Source organism: Sorex araneus, chromosome 6, assembly GCF_027595985.1.
Source record: "Sorex araneus isolate mSorAra2 chromosome 6, mSorAra2.pri, whole genome shotgun sequence".
In the NCBI taxonomy this organism is placed as follows: Eukaryota; Metazoa; Chordata; class Mammalia; order Eulipotyphla; family Soricidae; genus Sorex; species Sorex araneus.
In genome coordinates, this window is record NC_073307.1 from 149822096 (window position 1) to 149846795 (window position 24700).

At 39.8% G+C, this 24700-nt stretch overlaps 2 protein-coding genes across 2 annotated transcripts; both read left to right on the forward strand.

The window, feature by feature from the left end:
* The first annotated feature begins 906 nt into the window (after positions 1-906).
* Positions 907-11458, forward strand: LOC129405978 (olfactory receptor 4C15-like). The gene is made up of 2 exons (XM_055143703.1): positions 907-1041; positions 10469-11458. Exons 1-2 carry the CDS (start codon positions 907-909, stop codon positions 11456-11458), a joined length of 1125 nt encoding a protein of 374 aa, XP_054999678.1.
* A 9770-nt stretch (positions 11459-21228) lies between these two features.
* On the forward strand, positions 21229-22164 carry LOC129405979 (olfactory receptor 4C15-like). Its single transcript, XM_055143704.1, has one exon. The coding sequence runs from the start codon at positions 21229-21231 to the stop codon at positions 22162-22164; it is 936 nt and encodes a 311-aa protein (XP_054999679.1).
* The last annotated feature ends 2536 nt before the right edge of the window (positions 22165-24700 follow it).

Below are 24700 nucleotides of genomic sequence, written 5' to 3' on the forward strand. Positions count from 1 at the left end.
CTATTACTTAGGTATTTTAATAAACATCTTCTGTATCACTGTCACTGTCATCCCATTTTTCATCAATTTGCTCATGTAGGCACCAGTAATGTCTCCATTTGAGACTTGTTTTTACTGTTTTTGGCATATTCAATACGCCACGGGTAGCTTGCCAGTCTCTGCTGTGTGGGCGGTATACTTTCAGTAGCTTTCCAGGCTGTCTTGGAGGGGCAATGGAATCGAACCTAGGTCAACTGTGTGCAAGGCAAATGCCCTCCCACTGAGCTATCACTCCAGCCAATATACATCTTCAAATCCTTACATGTAAATTGAGTTAAATTTGATCCACAATTAGAATTCAATATCAAAAACAACATGGTGAATTGAAATAATGCACAAATCCTTCTCATTCAATTAAATTTTCCAGAATTATGAGGATAATTAAAAATTGTTACAAATAGGTAAGTCAAATCTGCTAAACTCTTTTTCCAGAGGAAGAGTTCATATTTAAAAAATTATTATTAAAGAACTAAAATTTGCAAGTTATTGATAGTTGAATGTTATGCATAAAATATTTCAAAACCAGTACCAATTTCCAGGGTCAACTACCCTCCACCAGTGTTTCCATACTCATGCCACCCCCAGTACCCAGCCCATCTCTGTTGGTCAACATTACACAGTTTCAGTAGTTACAGTTTAGATCTCACATTTGTATTTTTGTTGATTCTGTGTTTGGGATATACCGGGGTTGACGCTTCCAATCTGGACAGTGCCTGTGGAAACAGCTGGACAGAGGCCATGTGAAGCAGTCTGAGGCTTCGTGATGCTGAACTTGAAAGCTCTGTCTGTGCGGATGCCAAGGCTGTGAGCGGAAATGGAGTGTGGTGTGCCAGAGATGCCAACTTCCGGAACTGCAGCCATCAAAGCATGGCAGTGTTCTGGGTGCTGCTAGAAGACCCGGAGAATAACGCAGAGGGCAGCACTGGGACGAGGGGCGACTCAAGGGACAGCGGAGAATGGAGAACATGCCCAGCTGGCCTCCCGGAGCCTGTAGCTGCCCCTGTACATGATATGTAGCAGTAGTTAGAAATGATGTTTCCTCTTAAACATCATTCCCTGTGCACCCCGTCTTCACCTAAGGACTGAGAAAATGAAAGAAAGTCCGTGCTGTGATCATCCCAGGGAGTATATAATGGGGTAGGGGGTGGGGTGACATTAATGCACATGACAGCATCACAGCCACCACCAGCTCCATCCCTATCCACCTCCTAAGTCTAGAGGCTTCATAGGGGAGTTAAATTTCTGGGCATTTGGGGGAGAATGTCCCTAATTACACAGTTCTTTCTCTAACAGGTTAATGTTGGGTAGACATAGAAAGTTCAGCCTCAGAGTTATAGTTGAAGCTTTCCCACAAATTCAGATCATTGGAATTCCAGGGTTCTGTTGAACTGGTTGATAGCTGTGTCTTTAGTTACTCTGGAAATTCCCCTCTTCCTAGCAGAAAATGTAGGGCTTGAGAGAACAAGAGTGGAGCCCTGCATATTAAACCTAGAAAATGCCTAAGGCACAGCCAATGAATGCTAAAGGACTTCAGTTCACTGGGATTCACAGAAAGAGAGAGAAGGAGGAAGAGAGAGGAAGAGAGAGAAAAGGGGTAGGAAGAGGGAAGAGGAGAGCAAGGAGAGGAGAGAGAGCGAGTGAGAGAGAGAGGGAGAGCGGGAAGATGAGAGAGAGAAGAGGGAGAGAGATAAAAGAGAGAGCGAGAAAGAGAGAGAGAGAGACAGAGAGAGAGAGAGAGAGCCTTGGCCAAGAATGAGGAGACTTAGTTCAAGTTCATGGCTGGGTCTTCAGCCCCTGCAGCACCTTCCAAAGACACTCAGGGGTGTTTGTGGATGGTATTGAACCATTTTTGACAGGGAATGAGCAGGTGCAAGAAGGAAATCCCAGAACATCAAAAGTACCTGTGCACTGCAGCACGAGGGTGGTGTCAGAATACCAGGTCACCCTAGACCCCGACATTCCCCTGCCAATGGTTTTGCCAGTAGCTGTTTGGGAAGATGGGGGCCCCTCTGTTTGGGGGAATTCTATCAGCTCGGTCAGCAACTCCCTTTGTCCTTTTGGATATTTCCAGACACATTCCTGGGAATTTATTATAAGGGGGGGATTTCAGTTCACTGGGATTTCAGAGAAATAGAGAGAAGGAGGAAGAGAGAGAAAGAGAGAGATAAGAGGAGTGGGAGAGGGAAGAGGAGAGAGAGGAAAGGGGAGAGAGAGAAAAGAGAGAGAGAGGGAGAAGGAGAGGGGGGAGAGGAGAGAGAGGAAAGGGGATAGAGAGAGAAAAGAGAGAGAGAGAGCCATGGCCAAGAATGAGACTTAGTTCACGTTCACATTCATAGGGATTTTCATCTCTGTTATAGCATTGACTTCTTTTCCTTTATTTGCCTGGGGGAGGGGAAGATGAGGGTGGGACACAGGGATATTCCCAGCAGGCTGTGGCCCTCTAAGCCAGTGGTTCAATGTGAGGGCCCAAGGATATGATGGCTGTGGTGCTAGGGATAGCCTCTAGGTCACCCCAGATATGTTAGGGGACTTCCAGAGACATGCCTAGTATGCTCAGGGCTCAAGCCTCTGGCAATTCTTGGGGACCTGAGGTTCTGGGACTAGAACCTGGGTCAGTCGCAGGACAAACAGAGGCCTGCACTTTGTCTCTGGCCAGGTAATATCTTTTAATGGCCATTAACTGCCCTTTCTATACTAAAATAAGGACTTCAACAGGGTTTAATGAGGCCTCCAGAAACATAATGACAGATCCATTCAAGATGCTGGAGGTGAAAATTTAAATTTAAAAACGGGAGCCATAGCACAGCAGGTAGGGCATTTGCCTTGCACAGGGCTGACCCGGTTTCAATTCCTCTGTCCCTCTCAGAGAGTCCGGCAAGCTACCAAAAGTATCCCACCTGCACGGCAGAACATAGCAAGCTACCCGTGGCATATTTGATATACCAGAAACAGTAAAAACAAGTCTCATGATGGAGACATGACTGGTGCCCACTGGAGCAAAACGATGAACGATGGGATGACAGTGCTACAGTGTGTTTTGGATATATGGCTATACCACTCGCTCATATCACCAATATAATAAAGCTCTAATTCATCTTAATCCATAATATTTCATTCTTTTCTTCTCCCCTTATTTTCTTTTGTCTTCTTCCAGGAAGATTATTTTTTTAATAATATTTTAGGAATTTTTTCAGTGTAACTGAAATTTTTCTTCAGTTTGTTTCTTCAAAGTGCTTACATTTTGTGTAATTCACACTGTAATTCTTAAATTAAGTTGTTCAAGATGTTTACACTCAATGTCAACTTTATAAAGATTTTTACACTCAATGTGTTTTTTAAATGATTGTGGAAAGCATTCACCTAATAGTTATGGTGAGTCAGATTCATGAAATTTCCTAGACTCAAAAATATCTCAATTATTGCAGATCAAAACAACCATGAGATACCACCTCACACCACAGAGACTAGCACACATCCAAAAGAACAAAAGCAACCGCTGTTGGAGAGGATGTGGGGAGAAAGGGACCCTTCTACACTGCTGGTGGGAATGCCGGCTAGTTCAGCCCTTTTGGAAAACAGTATGGACGATTCTCAAAAGACTAGAGGTTGAGCTCCCATTTGACCCAGCAATACCACTGCTGGGAATATATCCCAGAAAAGACTAAAAGTATAGTCGAAGTGACATATGCACTTATATGTTCACCGCACCACTGTTTACAATAGCCAGAATCTGGAAAAAACCCGAGTGCCCTAGAACAGATGACTGGTTGAAGAAACTCTGGTACATCTATACAATGGAATACTATGCAGCTGTTAGAAAAAATGAGGTCATGACGTTTGCATATAAGTGGATCAACATGGAAAGTATCATGCTAAGTGAAATGAGTCAGAAAGAGAGAGACAGACATAGAAAGATTACACTCATCTGTGGAATACAGAATAATAGACTATAAGACTAACACCCAAGAATAGTAGAAATAAGTACCAGGAGATTGTTTCCATGGGTTGGAGGCTGGTCTCTCATTCTGGGTAACTCAGGGAAGGGACCACCAAGTAAAATGTGGTTGGAGGTCATGTGGGGGAAGGGTGATGCGGGCCGAATACAGACTAGAGACTGAACACAATGGCCACTCAACACCTTTATTGCAAACCACAACACCTAATCAGAGAGAGAGAACAAAAGGGAATTCCCTGCCATAGTGGCAGGGTAGGGTGGGGGAGACAGGACTGGGGAGGGGGGGAGGGATGTTGGGTTTACTGGTGGTGGAGAATGGGCACTGGTGAAGGGATGGGTTATCGAACTTTGTATGGGGGAAACATGACCACAAAGATGTATGGATCTGTAACTGTACCCTCACGATGACTCTCTAATTAAAAATAAACTAATAAAAAAAATTCAAAAAAAAATCAATTATCTCTAAAAGTCTGCCCATTGCAGACATTATCAGTCCTCGCCTTCCCAGCTGGTCCCTGGATGACAGAGATGGATGTGGAGAAAGTGGCCGACTCTCTCCTCTCCATCTCATGTAAGTCACCAAGGGGGCCACCTACATCAATGTCTCAGTTTACTCATTAACTTGGAACAAATTTAAAGGTGACTGTATGCAGTGGAGCTGCGGAAGGGGGGTCAGGACTGAGGAAGAACGAATTGTGGGAAGAAGTGGTAACAGACATCAAATGACCCTGGGATTTCTGAGTTGCATAGAGTAGGCTTGGTTGTGTATTTAACATTCTTGAACACATTTGAAATCCTTTAAGGTACAGCCTTCCAAATGCAGAAGGGAACGTTATTAGAGAAAAAATGGAGAAAACTTTTCAGAGAGGTGATATCTAAATAGAGAGTTAAATAGACAGAAATATCCTAAACCAATCTGGGGGATGAACATAAAAAGTAAAAGAAAAAGCTTGTACAGAAACCCTCATGTACTGAAAGACTAATGTGAAGGAAGTCAGGTTCCAGAGAAGGGTAAACAATGGGACCTCAAGGACAAGGTGATGTGAAATTCAGATGTATGATCATAGAAGACTTTTTTTTCAAGTGTCAAATGAACAAGGAACACAAATTTTAAATTCAATTAGGATAATAAACAATTCAAGTCTTTAGGAGCTTGAAAACTTATAGTATTTTAGTATTGGAAAATCTTGTATTTAATCTTTCATTGAACTCTTTTTTTTCTTGTTGTTTTGGGGTCACATCCAGTGGTGCCTAAGGGCTTACTCCTGACTTGGTGCTCACGGGATACTCCTGGCAGTGCTCTGGAGACGCTATGGGTTGCATAAGACTGAATGTGGCTTATTGCATGCCTGGATAATGCCCTGACCACTATCCTTAAACACCACTGCCATATTTATCTCTTAAACCACTTTTGTGGGCAGAATGTCCTGACCCCAGTGCCAGGCTGTCTTCAATGGGGCACCTTGAAGAAAGTCCTTCCCCACCCTAAGCAGAACCCCGGCAACCAAAAACATCCAGACTCAGTCGCAGTCATGCTCAAGGCCACTCTCCACACACTCGGATGGACCTACACATGAAGGAAGCAGCAGAGGAACCCAGGTATGCAGGACCTGTGGCTGAGATCTCCAAACCTGCTCGGATTGGGATTGGGCTTCCTCTTATTGGACCTCCTCCACCCAGATCCCCAGTTTTCCAGTAACTTGGCAGTGACACCTCAAACTGCCCCCAATGCCATGTAATTTCATCGATGGCCAACATCCAAAGAATATAAAGAAAATTTCATGGAAGAAAGTGATGCAATATTTCCTGGAGTATGCGGCCTTGCCACCTCTTATACTCTAGCCCACTGGTATACCTAAAGTAGAACACATTTGTTTGTTTTTAACATACTTGCTTGTCTTCGCTTATATATGGGCTTAAATGACTCTAGAATGAAACACAACAACCTTCACAACCTTCTCTCTTATTGTGGTGGGGTGGGTGTTAGAAGATAATTGAAATGAACTACTAAGAACAACTTTATGAAAATGAAAATTATATAAATTACAAAAAATTCTCACATTTGTGGAAAAATAGTCTTGTTATATTATTTTTCTTGCACAATTATCAAACAATATTATTATATGATTCTATTAAAGTCCTATAAGAAACAAAAAAGTAAACTATCGTGCAATGCAGGGATTTGGAAAATATAGAAAACGCATGATATATGTCCAAGTAGAAACCATGGCAGAAGTCTGTTGCATAGACATATTTGTGAAATAGCACCCTCCTGGGAAAATGACCATGTCACGTGGTTCTTCTATGTCAAAGCATGAGAAATTTTATTTGAAATGAATTTTCCCTCTTGCATAGGTCATGGCTGTAAAGTGGTTTCTGCATCCACTTTTGGATGAGTCATTGTGATTTTTTCATCTTTATGGGGAGTAATATAAAATAGGTGGTATAAAAATATAAAGGTCATTAAACTCCTTATACTACAATTTACTGAAGGAAATTGAGTTTTCCCTACTGCTTCACTCTCATTGCAAACTCCATCAGAGTAAATCAGATCTGGCTTTCTTCTTCTGAAGAATTAGAAAAAGAAAATTTCCCATTTTTAGAATTCATATATTAGATTTAAAATCAAGAGATGTCAAGATCTGAAGGTGACAATATTAGAGTATGTATGATTAAACTATTCACTTTTGCAATTGTATTCATAAAATTAATTTAATACGCACAAGTTAGAACTATGATTCCCATACTTTTTCTTACACACTGAGATTGAACCTTATCTCAGAACTCAGCATTTTCCTAAGTAAACTGAAATTTCAGCTCAGCCTTATTTCACAAACTCATTGATCTATTCCTTAAGGGAATGAAATAATATTCAAGCACAAATGAGGGCAATTAACAAAAAGTTATAAATAATATAAAAGCTCTAATTAGTCAGGGACATCAAAGAAGTTTACAAACACAAGAAACCAAGCCACAGGTAACAGAATTAGAAAATCATACTGCTGGAAAAAGTCCAATTCACCAAGGGAACTGAGAACAAGTGTATTGGTTCATGGTTTCACAGAGAAAACTCTTTCAATTTATTTGGAATATATACATACATATATATATTTGGAAGTCACATTAGAAATATTGATTCTTTATTCCCCTCACATACACACTTCATGTTGAGGGCAATGCTACATAAGCAATAGAGAATATTCTCTACCTCACTAACCAAAGATGTGCTTCATATTCTTTTCAAATGTAGAAACAGGACCTGAGAACAACATTCACTTTTTGGCCAGCCACTGGAGGAGTTTTGTCCACAAACAGTTAAAGTTTGCCATCACTGAATTTTCAAGAGAATAGCATCTGGTGAGATCTATAATTTGTATTTTTTTGCTTTCAAGAATAATTTCAAATTATTGTATAGCATTTAAAATTCTGGAGGATGCTGTCCATGCTTCTGAGGTTAAGACAGTCTTTTAGCTGTGTAGACTTGAGCTAGTAACATACCTTTCTTGCCTTAGATTTAACTTTTTAAATTAGATTGTATTTTCATATATCCATGTATATAGAATAGCACTTCTGATATAATAAACACTCAGATGCTTGGTAAAAGAACATGGGATCATGATTTGAGTAGCTTTCAGAAATGAAACATGTGCTTGTTTGTTTTAAGAATAAATTGAGCTTTCCATTAGCAATTAATTTATGTTTTCTAATGGTTTCATTTATGAGGCATCACAAAGTCTCTCATCCTGATATTTTAGATTTATAGGCTGTATAAATACTAATAATGTAGGGGCATTGTAATTCAGGTGTCTTTCATAATTTTATGCATTGATGCAAAATACATCACTTAGTATTTTATGAAAAGTCCTATCTAGTTTTAAAAATGTGATACAAGTCACTGAGCAGAATCATTCAATTTTAAAATCCCACTTAATTATATCAGTGCACTTAATATTGCAAATAGCCTTATGTTTTTTCCTCACATTAATCAGATGTAGTTAAATGCAGAAAATCTGAAATGTTTTCATGTTCACAGTTGTAGTTTTATCTCCTTCTTTAAATAAATCTTATCATCAAGAAAACAGAAATAAAAGCAAGACATTCATCAAAATGATAATGGTGTAGATATATTTTATTATGATAAGACTATTAATATATAAATATTAAATATTAATATTATAGTTAAATTATAGTAATATATTATAGTGGGCTGAAGCGATAGCATAGCAGGTAAGGCATTTGGCTTGCTTGCACCCAACGTGAGTTCAATTGTCCACCTCTCTTGGAAAGTCCGGCAAGCTACTGAGAGTATCTTGCGCACGGCAGAGCCTGCGAAGCTACCCGTGGCGTATTTGATATGCCAAAAACAGTAGCAACAAGTCTTAAAATGGATATGTTACTGGTGCACAAATACTCTACTGATAGACATGATTTTTAAGCAGCATATTATTCCTGAAAGTATTAATATTTCTAGCTACCTTCTGCATGTGAACACTGCTTAAAAATAATGCTGGAATTAATATTTTATAATATCTCTTGATTTATACACAGTAAGAGTGTCTGTAATTATATTACTTGACTCTTGTAGCTTAGGGAGTTCATATAATCTTACCATATAGTCTTACCACTTAATCACTCCAAGAAGAGTGGTTAAATGGTTTTTCCAATGACACATGACTGCTTTGAAACTAGGTGTGCCTGAATCTGATTCTCATTTATTGAAGGAGAATAAATACACTTATGCCGACTGTTCTAATACTAAGATATCTCATCACCAATGACTCATACATTGATATTCTTTACATTATTAATATTATTGGGTTTGAGCAATAGCACAGCAGGTCGGGCCTTTGCCTTGCATATGGCCGACCCAGGTTCAATTCCTCTGTTCATCTCGGAGAGCCTGGCAAGCTACTGAGAGTATCCTGCCAGCATGGTAGACATTAGCAAGCTAATGTGGCATATTCTATATGCCAAAAACAGGAAAAATGATCTCACAATGGAAACATTGCTTTTGCCCGCTCGAGCAGATCGATGAACAATAGGACTACAGTGCGACTGTGTAACAGTGCTATTTAATAGTGTTGATTAATACAATGCCCAGACAGAATTTATTTAGAATCTTGTCTGATGGAAGCTTATTGTTGCCAGTGGCATTCATTTGTGTAGGCATTGTCCAGGAACCCAACATGCTCTGATAATAGAATAGATAGTTACTAGGAAAATATTGATACCCAAACCTGCATATTTGTGATGTGATGTGTATATGTCTAGAGTTTTGTTTTTTCTACAGATTCATTTTTATGGTAAATGGATAATTCATCTCTAATGTCATAAGAATTTAGACACTCTACTGATAGACATGATTTTTAAGCACCACTGAACCTTTCTTTTCCCTCATTTTTCTTGTAGGTAAGTTATTGTCTTGATGAGAAAGTTATCCCTATTCTTACTCTAAGATTATGATTGACATGAAAATAAATAATTATCCTGCTATACTGAGAGCTACCAGGTAGATTCTCTAACATCTTTTGTTGTGGTAATGTAGTTTAAAATTTTCTTGTCCTTTTCTGATACTCGCAAAGCTTCTTCACCAGGCTACCATCACAGTCTCAATAACTCCCCACCATGGAACCAATGTCCCTCTTCTTCCCCCAAGCTAGCAGAGAATGTCTTAGGATCCAATTCGAAACTAATTTTTGATAAAAGCTCAACAAAATGAAGTTTGAAGGAACTTAATTCAATATTGTAAAGATTACACTTGACAAATCCACAGGGAACATTAGACTTAGTGGAGAAAAACTTCAATGCTTTCTTATGAGACTACGCATCAGGAAATTGTCTACCCTTAACACTATTGTTAGGCATTGTATTGAAGAAGTCCTAGCCAGAGCAATAAGGCAATACAGAGAAATTAGAAGCATTTAAATGGATAAAGATACTCAACTCTCATTATTCACAGATAACGTGATACTACACATAAAAAACCAAGCAGATATCATTTAAAACTTTTGGAAAGAAAAAATCTATACAGTAAAACATTAAAGTTCAAAACAAACACACAGATATGGTTTTTCATTCTTGTGTGAAAAATATGATATAGAGGAGAAATAAAAATGAACAATTTCATTCACAACCATGTAAGAACAAAACCAGAAATGAGCACATATCCCTTTGTAGAAGATTTTAGCAAATGATTTAAATGATCAGATCTTGCAATACAATGAGAGCTATCTTGCAAACTTTTCACTTGTGGCTTTGCACCCACTCAGAAATTATAGCTAAGTTTTGCTGTTTAATAATAAGTTCTGTCTACATTTTTACTTGAGAATACACACTACCACTTATGAAACAATCTCATTTTGCATCACATTGATTGCAGAAATAGCAAAGATAATCTTCACATAGATGAGTCATATTATGAACCCTGTGGTAATAAAACTGTCTGATATGAGTTTCTCTTGCTTACATTTGCAGATCAATATAACCGTTGTGGTAGCTCTGAGATTTTCCTGGGGCATCATGCAAAACCAAAGTTTTGTAAGTGAATTTGTTCTCCTGGGGATTTCACAAAACCCTGATGTTCAGAAAGTATTGTTTGTTTTATTTCTATTGGTCTACCTTGCAACGGTCAGTGGCAACCTGCTAATTGTGGCGACCATCTTTAATAGTCCAGCACTCGTGGGCTCCCCAATGTACTTTTTCCTGGCTTTCCTGTCCTCCCTGGATGTGTGTGTCTCCTCTGTTGTTGCCCCTAAGATTATTGTTGACCTTGTCTCTGAGAAGAAAACCATCTCATTCGCAGGCTGTATGATACAGATCTTTTGTTTTCATCTCTTTGCTGGTGCAGAGGTGATTATCCTCACAGCCATGGCCTTTGACAGGTATGTGGCCATCTGCAAGCCTCTGCATTATACTACAATCATGAACTCAAGGCTCTGTAACATTCTGATGGGGGTAGCCTGGGCAGGGGGCTTTCTGCATTCCAGTATACAAAATGCCTTTGCTTCCCAACTGCTTCTGTGTGGCCCCAACATCATCAATCATTTCATGTGTGACTTGTACCCACTAATGATGCTTTCCTGTGTTAGCACTTATGATTTTGGCCCGATGGTGGCAGCCAGCAGTGGACTCTTTTGCATCCTGATCTTCTCCATGTTACTTGTGTCCTATGGTGTCATCCTGTTCTCCCTAAGAGGACACAGCACTGAAGGTCAGAGGAAAGCGCTCTCCACCTGTGGATCCCACATTGCTGTGGTGGTTTTATTCTTTGGTCCATGTATATTTGAATATGCACGGCCTCCACTTGTTTACAGCTTTGACAAATTTGTGGAGATATTCTACAGCATGCTAACTCCTCTGCTGAATCCTGTAATTTATACCTTCAGAAATAAGGAAGTCAAGAATGCCATAAGCAAATTCTGGAATACCTCGATGGCAAAACTTTGTAAAAAAGTAGATCTCTGAATTTTAAAATTTCAACATTTAAGTATACAAACTTCAAGTTCTCCTGGTGTAAAACTTTTTTTGATTGACTATTTGATTGAAGAATAAAATTCATTTAGTAACATATATACGAGACCTGGGGAAAATGTTTTTTACTCCTCTATTACTGTGTAAATCGCTGTGTTTAAATGTACACAACCGCCAGTGAAATGAAATTAAATAGAGTTTTTACCCCCATGCTTTGTATTGGAGTATTCCTTTTTTTCTTTTTCTCTTTTGGGAAAAGAAAAACATGCGGGATTTGCTTTCTTCCTTTCTGTTAATAATCTTTATAGTATTTTTGCCAGTATTTATGAGCCAATAAAAACGAAATTCTTTTAATTTTTTGTGGAAGGATGTAATCTGTCTTCAAGAGAATCGGACAAATCACCTATCTTGTGGTCTGATTGTTTGCACTTCCTCTTTGTTGTTTTTGGACCACCCGGCAGTGCTCAGGGCTGACTCTTGCCTCTGTGCTCAAAGGTCACTCAAGGCAGAATTGGGGGAGGGGGGCTGTGTTCCGTGCCTGGGATTTCCCCAGGACTGCCAGCAAGGAGGGAGAGAGCCCTGCCCCTGTCCCCATCTCTCCAGCCACAGCAAGGAACTGGCTGATTCCCACTGGCATTTGGGGAAAATACCTTGAATATCTACACTTTCTTTATTTGCTGTTTACTTCCCCCTCTGACTTATTTTCAGATTTGATTGTTTGACTATTGGGCTCCCTGGCGTGTCCTCAGGCTACCCCCAGGGCATGCTCTGCAGCCCACTGCACAGGGGACGTTTTCAGGGTGGGAGATGAGTGAGCAGGCCTCTGGGTGGACAGCTGAGGCTGCCACCGAGGTGGTCTCCAGCCGGGCTGCCTGGAGGAGTGCATCCATCGAAGCCGGCCAGACAGCGAGGCTCTGTTTGGCCTGAGAGGAGCAGGCCCCTGGGAGGGCACCCTGCCCGGGAGCACGGTCAGGATGGAGGGGGCTGTGGAGAGAGGGCCTGAGGGGTGTGCTATGGTTTCCAGCAGCTCCTGTGGCCCCTCGTCCCTTCCTTCACGCTGGTGTTGGAGCCGGTTCCCCTGTTTGTCCTCCATTCCGCGTTTCTGAGCTCCAGCTCTACGAAACACTATGGTTACACCGAGGGCAAGTCCTTCTGATCTTCAGATCCAGGTGTTCCCTCTCCCCAGGAACCCCCAGTAGAGAGAGTAAGCATAGGGAATATTGTCTGCCATGGAGGCAGGGGGAGGGTGGGAAAGGTATACTGGGGATACTGGTGGTGGGGAATATGCACGGGTGGAGGGATGAGTGTTTGATCATTGTGAGACTGTAACCCAAACGTGAAAGCTCGTAACTGTCTCACAGTGATTCAATAAAATTTAAAAAGAAAAAGAAAAAAAAGAAGAAACACAGTCATCTATCTTCACTCCTGAGAAACAGATTTGAGCTTGGCGCTTGAGCTGGAAACGGTGTCTGGGTACAAGAGCTGCTCAATTAGTCCTTGAGCTTATATTCCCTTTCAGAGCTGAAGGCCGAATTTATTTAGTTTTTTTTTTTTTTTTTGCTTTTTGGGTCACATCCGGAGATGCACAGGGGTCACTCCTGGCTCATGCACTCAGGAATCACCCTGTCGGTGCTCGGAGGAATATATGGGATGCTGGGAATCAAACCCAGGTTGGTTGTGTGCAAGGCAAACGCCCTACCCGCTGTGCTATCGCTCCAGTCCCTGAAGGCCGAGTTTAAAATGCTCCAACCTGTAGTCCTGGAAGGAACTGTCCTGAGTGGACAAGTTTCAGAAGGTGCTGTGGCCTAGGGGCCTGGACACTGGCCGAGCGCATGGTAGAGTGAGCTGTGGAGGACATGCTGCTCCTTCCCGCGAGGGGCCGGCACGGAATGCACCTGCTTGCTACCTCTCTGAAGCCCCTTTCCTTGCTTGAAAATGTTCATACAGCTAAGATGGACTGTGCGTATTTTTCCTTGGCAACCTCTTTTGTGTGGACTCGAGAGATAGCACAGTGGGTAGGGCGTTCACCTTGCACACCGCCGACCCGGGTTTGATTCCTCCATCCCTCTGGGAGAACCGGACAAGCTAACAAGAGTATCTCGCCCGCATGGCAGGCAGAGCCTGGCAAGCTCCCAGTGGTGTATTCAATATGCCAAACACAATAACAACAAGTCTCACAATGAAGACGTTACTGGTGCCGGCTCAAGCAAAAGGAAGTGATGACAGTGGCTCTATTACAGTGTTCTAATAAGCATCTAAAAAATCTCATATGTACGCCGAGTTGAATTGTATCCACAATTCAGGGAGGAAGAACGAATTGTGGGAAGAAGTGGTAACAGACATCAAATGACACTGGGATTTCTGAGTTGCATAGAGTAGGCCTGGTTGTGTATTTAACATTCTTGAACACATTTGAAATGCTTTAAAGTACAGCTTTAAAAATGCAGAAGGGAAAGTTATTGGAGAAAACTTCTAGAGAGGTGGTATCTAAAGAGAGAGCTGATGGATGAGACAGAAGTATCCTGAACCAATTTGGGGATGAACATTATAAGTAAAAAAAAAAAGCTTGTGCAGAAACCCACATGTAGCGAAAGCCTATGTGAGGGAAGTCAGGTTCCAGAGAAGGGTAAACAATAGGACCTCAAGGACAAGGTGATGTGAAATTCAGATGCATGATCACAGAACGTTTTTTTTTCAAGTGTCAAATGAACAATGATAACAAATTTTAAATTCAATTAGGATAATAAACCATTCAAGTTCTTTAGAAGCTTAAAAACTTATAGTATTTTAGTATAGGAAAACCTTGTATTTAATCTTTCATTGAACTCTTTTTTTTTCTTGTTGTTTTGGGGTCACATACAGTGGTGCCTAAGGGCTTACTCCTTACTTGGTGCTCACGGGTTACTCCTGGGAGTGCTCCGGAGATCCTATGGGTTGCATAAGTCTGAATATGGTTTATTGCATGCCTGGATAATGCCTGACCACTATACTTAAACACCACTGCCATATTTATCTCTTAAACCACTTTTGTTGGCAGAATGTCCTGACCCCAGTCCCAGGCTGTCTTCAATGGGCCACCTTGAAGGGAGTCCTTCCCCACCCTAAGCAGAACCCCGACAGCCAAAAACATCCAGACCCAGCCACAGTCATGCTCAAGGCCACTCTCCACACACTCGGATGGACCTCACACATGAAGGAAGCAGCAGAGGAACCCAGGTATGCAGGACCTGTGGCTGAGATCTCCAAACCTGCTCGGATTGGGATTGGGCCTCCTCATATTGGATCTCCTCCACTCAGATCTCCAATTTTCCAGTAACATGGCAGTGACACCTCAAACTTCCCCCGTGCCATGTAATTTCATCGATGGCCAACATCCAAAGACTATAAAGAAAATTTCATGGAAGAAAGTGATGCAATATTTCCTGGAGCATGTGGCCTTGCCACCTCTTATACTCTAGCCCACTGGTCTACCTAAAGTAGAACACATTTGTTTGTTTTTAACATACTTGCTTGTCTTCGCTTATATACGGGCTTAAATGACTCCAGAATGAAACACAACAACCTTCACACACTTCTCTCTTACTGTAGTGGGGTGAGTGTTAGAATATAATTGTAATGAACTATTATGAACTACTTTATGAAAATGAAAAGTATAAAAATCACAAAAAATCCTCTCTTTTGTGGAAAAATAGTCTTGTTATATTATTTTCCTTGCACAATTATCAATCAATATTATTACATGATTCTATTAAAGTTTTATAAGAAAAAAAAAGTAAAGTATCTTGCAATGCAGGTATTTGGAAAATGTAGAAAATGCACGATGTATATCCAAGTAGGAACCATGGCAGAAGTCTGTTGCTTAGACATATTTGTGAAATATCACCCTCCCGGGAAAATGACCATGTCAGGTGGTTCTTCTATGTTAAAACATGAGAAATTTTAATTGAAATAAATTTTCCCTCTTGCATAGGTCATGGCTATAAAGTGGTTTCCGCATCCACTTTCTGATGAGTCATTGTGATTTTTTTTATCTTTATGGGGAATAACATAAAATAGTGATATAAAAATATAAAGGTCATTAAAGTCCTTATAACTACCATTTACTGAAGGAAACTGAGTTTTCCTTACTGCTTCAATCTCATTGCAAACTCCATCAGAGTAAATCAGATCTGGCTTTCTTCTTCTGAAGAATTAGAAAAAGAAAATATCCCATCTTTAGAATTCATATATAAGATTTAAAATCAAGAGATGTCAAGATCTGGAGGTGAGAATATTAGAGTATGTATGATTAAGCTATTCACTTTTGCAATTGTATTCATAAAATTAATTTAATACACACAAGTTAGAACTCTGATTCCCATATTTTTTTTACACACTGATATTGAACCTTATCTCAGAACTCAGCATTTTCCTAAGTAAATTGAAATTTCAGCTCACCTTATCCCACAAACTTATTGATCTATTCCTTAAGGGAATGAAATAATATTCAAGTACAAATGAGGGCAGGTAACTAAAAGTATAAATAAGATAAAAGTTCTAATTAGTCAGGGACATCAAGGATTTGCAAACACAAGAAACCACAGGTAACAGCATTAACAAATCATACTGCTGGACAAAGTCCAATTCACCAAGGGAACGGAGAACAAGTGTATTGGTTCATGGTTTCTCAGAGAAAACTCTTTCAATTATATTTGGAATATATACATATATATTTGGAAGTCACATTAGAAATATTGATTCTTTATTCCCCTCACATACACACATCATGTTAAGGGCAATGCTTCATAAGCAATAGAGAATATTCTCTACCTCACTAACCTAAGATATGCTTCATATTCTTTTCAGATGTAGAAACAGAACTTGAGAACAACATTCACTTTATGGCCAGCCACTGGAGGAGTTTTGTCCACAAACAGTTTAAGGTTGCCGTCACTGAATTTTCAAGACCATAGCAACTGGTGAGATCTATAATTTGTATTTTTTGTTTTTTCAAGAATAATTTCAAATTATTGTATTGCATTTAAAACTTTGGATGATGCAGTCCATGCTTCTGAGGTTAAGAGAACCCTTTAACTGCATAGACTTGAGCTAGTAACACACTCTTCTTGCCTTGGATTTCACTTTTTAAATTAGATTGTATTTTCATATATCCATGTATATAGAACAGCACTTCTGATATAATAAACACTCAGGTACTTGGTAAAAGAACTTGGGATCATGATTGGAGTACTATAAGAAATGAAACATATGCCTGTTTGTTTTAAGAATAAATTGAGCATTACATTAGCAATTAATTTATGTTTTCTAAGAGTTTCATTTATGAGGCATCACAAAGTCTCTCATCCTGATGCTTTAGATTTATAGGCTGTATAAATAATAATAATGTAGGGGCATTGTAATTCAGCTGTCTTTCATAATTTTGAGCATTGATGTAAAATACATCACTTAGTATTTTATGAAAAGTCCTATCTAGTTTTAAAGAATTGATACAAGTCTTGGGCAGAATCATTCAATTTTAAAATCCCACTTAATTATATCAGTGCACTTAATATTGCAAGTAGCCTTATGTTTTTTCCTCACATTAGTTAGATGTAGTAAAATGCAGAAAATCTGAAATGTTTTCATGTTCATAGTTGTAGTTTTATCTCCTTCTTTAAATGAATCTAATCATCAAGAAAACAAATAAAAGCAAGAAATTCATCAAAATGATAATGGTGTAGATATATTTCATTAATATTGGACGAGTAATATATAAATACTAAATTATTTATATTATAGTTAAATTATAGTACTATATATTATAGTGGGCTGGAGCATAGCATAGCAGGTAGTGCATTTACCTTGCATGCAGCCGACCTGAGTTCGATTATCTGCCTCTCCCGGAGAAGCTGGCAAGCTACAGACAGTATCTCGCCTGCACGGCAGAGCCTGCCAAGCTACCCGTGGCGTATTTGACATGCCAAAAGCAGTAACAAAAAGTCTTAAAATGGATATGTTACTGGTGCCCTCCCGAGTCAATCGATGAGCAATGGGTTGACAGTGACAGTGATATATTATAGTAATATAAAATATAAATAATATAAATTTTATAATATTTAAAATTTAAAATTATTTATTTTAAAATAATATTTAACATTTAATATTATATTATAATTATAATAAATTATAAGTAATATAAATATAAATTATAGTAGCACTGTAACACTATTGTCCTATTGTTCATCGATTTGCTCAAAGCAGTCACCAGTAACATCTCATTGTGAGACTTGTTGTTTCTGTTTTTGGCATATGGAATACGCTATAGTAGCCTGCCAGTCTCTGCCATGTGGGCGGGATACTCTCGGTAGCTTGCTGGGCTCTCCGAGAGGGACGAAGGAATCAAACCCGGGTCGGTCACATGCAAGGCAAACATCCTACACGCTATATATTTTTATAAATAAAATTATAGTAATATATAAACTCCACCAACATTCAATATAATATTCCACTGATTTTAAAAGTTGAAATATTCAATATACCAGCAGAGCTGTATTGTTAGTAGGAAATGAATCTGATATCAGAGGAAACTATAATACCCATGTTGTCAGTCTAGGAAGACAGATAAGGAATTAATAACTCATTGTGGGAAATAATCATTCTGGATCTCATTTACAATGGATTGCTGGCAATTCACAGGAAAGAAAATTAGAAATGGATGTTTTGTCTATGCTTTTAAAGGCTGATTGAATATGATATATTACTAATATAGGCCAATATAAATTCACCTAAAAGTTACTGCTTTAGATATCATTACAGTAAAGCTGACATTTTGCATTTTTGGCCACAACTGGAACTTTTTCTGATTTTTTTTTCTTTTTGGGCCACACCTGGCAATGCACAGGGGTTACTCCTGCCTCTGCACTCAGGAATTACTCCTGGCGGTGCTCAGGGGACCATATGGGATGCTGGGATTCGAACCTTGCTCGGCCGCGTGCAAGGCAAACACTCTATCCGCTGTGCTATCACTCCAGCCCCAGAACTTTTTCTGATTTTCTGCTTGGGAGTCACTCCCATAAGAGCTCAGAGAACCATACAATGGGCTTGCACTCCAGCCCTTGAAACTACCCTCCTCTCCACTCTTAAAACTCTCTTAAAGTTAACCTAGCACTTTTTTTAACAGAAGTCCTAATATTGTATACACTCAAAAGTTAACTTACTATTTGTAGAAGGAATAAGGTCTTAAAATGATTTTTCTGCCAAAATAGACAAAGAAATTTTAGATCACGTTGGTACAGGGTCAGCCAATTCCAAGGTAATAAGCTACAAAGATGTTCAGAGCTTAGTGAGCTTAGTCACAAGGAACCCTGAATGATATCTGGGGCACCCCCAAAAGGTGGCTGTCTGGAAAGGAAAGACCATAGTGGTCTTCTAGGAGAGAGAACAAAATAAACTGATCGAGCAACCAGTTTGGCCTTCTTCCTTCCTTCACCTGCCTCATCATCGCCATCAACCTCCCCCAGGGTGGGGAAGCTGCGTGAGACTACCAAACAGGAGCAGCGGGAGAGATAGAGCCCTGCTGGACCCTCTCTTTTTTGTGTGTTTTTACACAATACTGGATAGAAATAAGATTATACTCAATTTCTTTCAGGTTTACTTTCTCTGAACTTTTACATGTTGAGAAATTGAAATTATGGGTTAATAATATAATTCAGTGCATATTATTCCTGAAAGTATTGATATTTCTAGCTACCTTCTGCATGTGAACACTGCTTAAATATAATGCTTGAATTAATATTTTATAATATCTCTTGATTTATACACAGTGAGAGTGTCTGTAATTATATTACTTGACTCTTGTAGCTTAGGGAGTTCATATAGTTACCGTATAGTCTTACCACTTAATTACTCCAAGAAGAGTGGTTAAGTGGTTTTTCCAATGACACATGACTGCTTAGAAACTAGTTGTGCTGAATCTGATTCTCATTTATTGAAGGAGAATAAATACACTTATGCCAACTGTTCTAATAGTAAGATATCTCATCACCAATGACCCATACATTGATATTCTTTACTATTTAATATTATTGGGTTGGAGCAATAGCACAGCAGGTAGGGCATTTGACTTGCATACGGCCAACCCGGGTTGAATTCCTCTGTCTGTCTTGGAGAAACTGGCAAGCTACTGACAGTATCCCGCCCACATTGTACAGCATGGCAAGCTAACTTGGCATATTCTATATGCCACAAACAGTAAAAGTAATCTCACAATGGAAACATTACTGGTGCCCGCTCGAGCAGATTGATGAACAACAGGACAACAGTGCGACTGTGTTACAGTGCTATTTAATATTCTTGATTAATACAATGCCCAGACAGAATTTATTTAGAATCTTGTCTGATGGAAGCTTATTGTTGCCAGTGGCGTTCATTTGTGTAGGCATTGTCCAGGAACCCAACCTGCTCTGATAATAGAATGGATAGATACTAGGAAAAAATTGATACCCAAACCTGCATATTTATGATGTGATGTGTATATGTCTAGAGTTTTGTTTTTTGTATAGAGTCATTTTTATGGTAAATGGATAATTCATCTCTAATGTCATAACAATTCAGACACTCTACTGATAGACATGATTTTTAAGCACCACTGAACCTTTGTTTTCCCTCATTTTACTTGTAGGTAAGTTATTGTCTTGATGAGAAAGTTATCCCTATTCTTACTCTAAGATTATGATTGACATAAAAATAAATAATTATCCTTCTATACTGAGAGCCAGCAGGTAGATTCTCTAACTTCTTTTATTGTGGTAATGTAGTTTAAAATTTTCTGTCATTTTCTGATACTCGCAAATTCTTCACTAGACTAGCATCACAGTGTCAGTAACACCCAACCATGAAACCAATGTCTCTCTCCTTCCCCCAGTCTTGCAGAGAATGTCTTAGGATACAATTTGAAACTAATTTTTGATAAAAGCTCAACAAAATGAAGTTTGAAGGAACTTAATTCAAGATTGTAAAGATTATATTTGACAAATCCACAGGGAACATTAGACTTAGTGGAGAAAAACTTCAATGCTTTCCTATGAGACTATGCATCAGGAAATTGTCTACCCTTAACACTATTGTTAGGCATTGTATTGAAGAAGTCTTAGCCAGAGCAATACGGTAATACAGAGAAATTAGAAACATTCAAATGGGTAAAGATGTTAAACTCTCACTATTCACAAATAATGTGATACTACACATAAAAAACCACACAGATATCATTTAAACCTTTTAGAAAAAAAATCTATATAGTAGAACATTAAAATTCAAAAGAAACACAGAGATATGGTTTTTCATTCTTGTGTGAAAAATATGACGTAGAGGAGAAATAAAAATGAACATTTTCATTCACAACCATGTAAGAACCAAACCAGAAATGAGCAGATATCCCTTTGTAGAAGATTCTACCAAATGATTTAAATGATCAGATCTTGCAATACAATTAGAGTTATCTTGCAAACCTTTCACTTCTGGCTTTGCACCTACTCAGAAATCATAGCTAAATTTTGCTGTTTAATAATAAGTTCTCTTTACGTTTTTACTTGATAATATACACTATGACGTATAAAACAATCTCATCTTGCATCACGTTTATTGCAAAAATAGCAAAGATAATCTTCACATAGATGAGTCATCTTATGAACCCTGTGGTAATAAAACTGTCTGATATGAGCTTTGCATGCTTATATTTGCAGATCAATATACCCACTGTGGTAGCTCTGAGATTTTCCTGGGGAATCATGCAAAACCAAAGTTTTGTAAGTGAATTTGTTCTCCTGGGGATTTCACAAGACCCTGATGTTCAGAAAGTATTATTTGTTTTATTTCTATTCGTCTACCTTGCAACGATCAGTGGCAACCTGCTAATTGTGGCGACCATTCTTAATAGCCCGCAACTCCTGGGCTCCCCAATGTACTTCTTCCTGGCCTCCCTGTCCTCCCTGGATGTGTGTGTCTCCTCTGTCATTGCCCCTAAGATTATTGTTGACTTTGTCTCTGAGAAGAAAACCATCTCATTCGCAGGCTGTATGATACAGATCTTTTGTTTTCATTTTCTTGCTGTGGCAGAGGTGATTATCCTCACAGCCATGGCCTTTGACAGGTATGTGGCCATCTGCAAGCCTCTGCATTATACTACAATCATGAACTCAAGGCTCTGTAACATTCTGATTGGGGTAGCCTGGGCAGGGGGCTTTCTGCATTCCAGTATACAAAATGCCTTTGCTTCCCAACTACCTCTGTGTGGCCCCAACATCATCAATCATTTCATGTGTGACTTGTACCCATTAATGGAGCTTTCCTGTGCTGACACTTATGAATTTGGCATGATGGTGGCAGCCAACAGTGGACTCTTTTGCATCCTGATCTTCTCCATGTTGCTTGTGTCCTATGGCATCATCCTGTTCTCACTAAGAGGACACAGCACTGAAGGAAAGAGGAAAGCGCTCTCCACCTGTGGATCCCACATTGTTGTGGTGGTTTTATTCTTTGGTCCATGTATATTTGAATATGCACGGCCTCCAATTGTCTTCAGCTTTGACAAAATGCTGGGCATATTCTACACTGTGCTAACTCCTCTGCTGAATCCTGTAATTTATACCTTCAGAAATAAGGAATTCAAGAATGCCATAAGAAAATTTTGGAATGCCTCGATGGCAAAACTTTGTACAAAGTAGAACACTGAGGTTTACAATTTCAACATTTAAGTATACACACTTCAGGTCCTCAAGGCTTAAAAGTATTTTTGAATGATTATTCGAAGGAAGACGAAAATTCATTAAATAACATATATAGGAGACCTGGTTATTTTTTTTTAACTCCTCTATTACTTAGGTATCCTAATAAACATCTTCTGTATCACTGTCACTGTCATCCCATTGTTCATCAATTTGCTCATGCAGGCACCAGTAATGTCTCCATTTGAGACTTGTTGTTGCTGTTTTTGGCATATTGAATACGCCACAGGTAGCTTGCCATTCTCTGCTGTGTGGGCCGGATACTCTCAGTAGCTTTCCAGGCTCTCTTAGAGGGGCTGAGGATTCAAATGTAGGTCGGCTGTGTGCAAGGCAAATGCCCTCCACTCTGCTATCACTCCAGCCAATATACATCTTCAAATCCTTACATGTAAATTGAGTTAAATTTGATCCACAATTAGAATTCAATATCAAAAAGAACATGGTGAATTGAAAAAATGCACAAATTCTTCTCACTCAATTAAATTTTCCAGAATTATGAGGATAAGTAAAAATTGTTACAAATAGGTAAGTCAAATCTGCTAAACTCTTTTTCCAGAGGAAGAGTTCATATTTAAAAAATTATTATTAAAGAACTATTATTTACAAAGTTATTGATAGTTGAATCTTAGGCATAAAATATTTGAAAACCAGTACCAATTTCCACTGTCAACAACCCTCCACCAGTGTTTCCATACTCATGCCCCCCCCAGCCCCCAGCCCGTCTCTGTTGGTCAACATTACACAGTTTCAGTAGTTACACTGTAGATCTCACTTTTGTAGTTTTGTTGAGTCTGCGTTTGGGATATACCGGGGTTGAAGCTTCCAATCTGGACAGTACCTGTGCAAACTGCTGGACAGAGCCCATGTGAAGCAGTCTGAGGCTTCATGATGCAGAACTTGAAAGCTCTGTCTGTGCGGATGCCAAGGCTGTGAGCGGATATGGGGTGTGGTGAGCCAGAGATGCCAACTTCCGCAACTGCAGCCATCAAAGCATGGTAGTGTTCTGGGTGCTGCTAGAAGACCCGGAGACTAATGCAGAGGGCAGCACTGGGACGAGGGGCGACTCAAGGGACAGCCCAGAATGGAGAACATGCCCAGCTGGCCTCCCGGAGCCTGTAGCTGCCCCTGTACATGATAAATAGCAGTAGTTCCTTGTGTACCCCGTCTTCAACTAAGGACTGAGAATATGAAAGAAAGTGCGTCCTGTGATCATCCCAGGGAGTATATAATGGGGTAGGGGGCGGGGTGACATTAATGCACATGACACCATCACAGCCTCCAACAGCTCCATCCCCATCCACCTCCGAAGTCTAGAGGCTTCAAAGGGGAGTTAAATTTCTGGGCATTTTGGGGAGAATGTCCCTAATTACACAGTTCTTTCTCTAACAGGTTAATGTTGGGTAGACATAGAAAGTTCAGCCTCAGAGTTATAGTTGAAGCTTTCCCACAAGTTCAGATCATTGGAATTCCAGAGTTCTGTTGCACTGTTTGAAAGCTGTGTCTTTAGTTACTCTGGAATTTCCCCACTTCCTAGCAGATAAATTAGGGCTTGAGGGAACAAGAGTGGAGCCCTGCATATTAAACCTGTTCACCATTCATGCTAGAAAATGCCTAAGGCACAGCCAATGAATGCTAAAGGACTTCAGTTCAATGGGATTTCAGATAAAGAGAGAAAAGAGAGGAAGAGAGAGAGGGGGGTAGGAAGAGGGAAGAGGAAAGCAAGGAGAGGAGAGAGAGGGAGCGAGAGAGAGAGAGAGAGAGAGAGAGAGAGAGAGAGAGAGAGATTGGGAGAGGGGGAAGAGGAGAGAGAGAAGAGGGGAGGAGAGAGGAAAGAGAGAGCGAGAGAGAGAGAGAGCCTTGGCCAAGAAAGAGGAGACTTAGTTCACGTTCATGGCTTGGTCTTGAGCCCCTGCAGCACCTTCCAAAGACACTCAGGGGTGTTTGTGGATGGTATTGAACAATTTTTGACAGGGAATGAGCAGGTGCAAGAAGGAAATCCCACAACATCAAAAGTACCTGTGCACTGCATCACAAGGGCGGTGTCAGAATGCCAGGTCACCCTAGACCCCGACATTCCCCTGCCAATGCTTTTGCCAGTAGCTGTTTGGGAAGACGGGGCCCCTCTGTTTGGGGGAATTCTATCAGCTCGGTCAGCAACTCCCTTTGTCCTTTTGGATATTTACAGACACATTCCTGGGAATTCATTATAAGGGGGGGATTTCAGTTCACTGGGATTTCAGAGAAATAGAGAGAAGGAGGAAGAGAGAGAAAGAGAGAGAGAAGAGGAGGGGAGAGGGAAGAGGAGAGAGAGGAAAGGGGATAGAGAGAGAAAAGAGAGAGAGAGAGAGAGAGCCTTGGCCAAGAATGGGCCAAGAATGAGACTTAGTTCACGTTCACATTCATAGGGATTTTCATCTCTGTTTTAGCATTGACTTCTTTTCCTTTATTTGCCTGGGGGAGGGGAAGATGAGGGTGG

Coding starts and splice junctions, on each gene's coding strand:
- LOC129405978 (XM_055143703.1), top strand. CDS start 907: ATGGCAGTGTTCTGGGTGCTGCTAGAAGACCCGGAGAATAACGCAGAG. Junction 1,042..10,468: donor CGGAGCCTGTAGCTGCCCCT/GTACATGATATG, acceptor TTACATTTGCAG/ATCAATATAACCGTTGTGGT.
- LOC129405979 (XM_055143704.1), top strand. CDS start 21,229: ATGCAAAACCAAAGTTTTGTAAGTGAATTTGTTCTCCTGGGGATTTCA.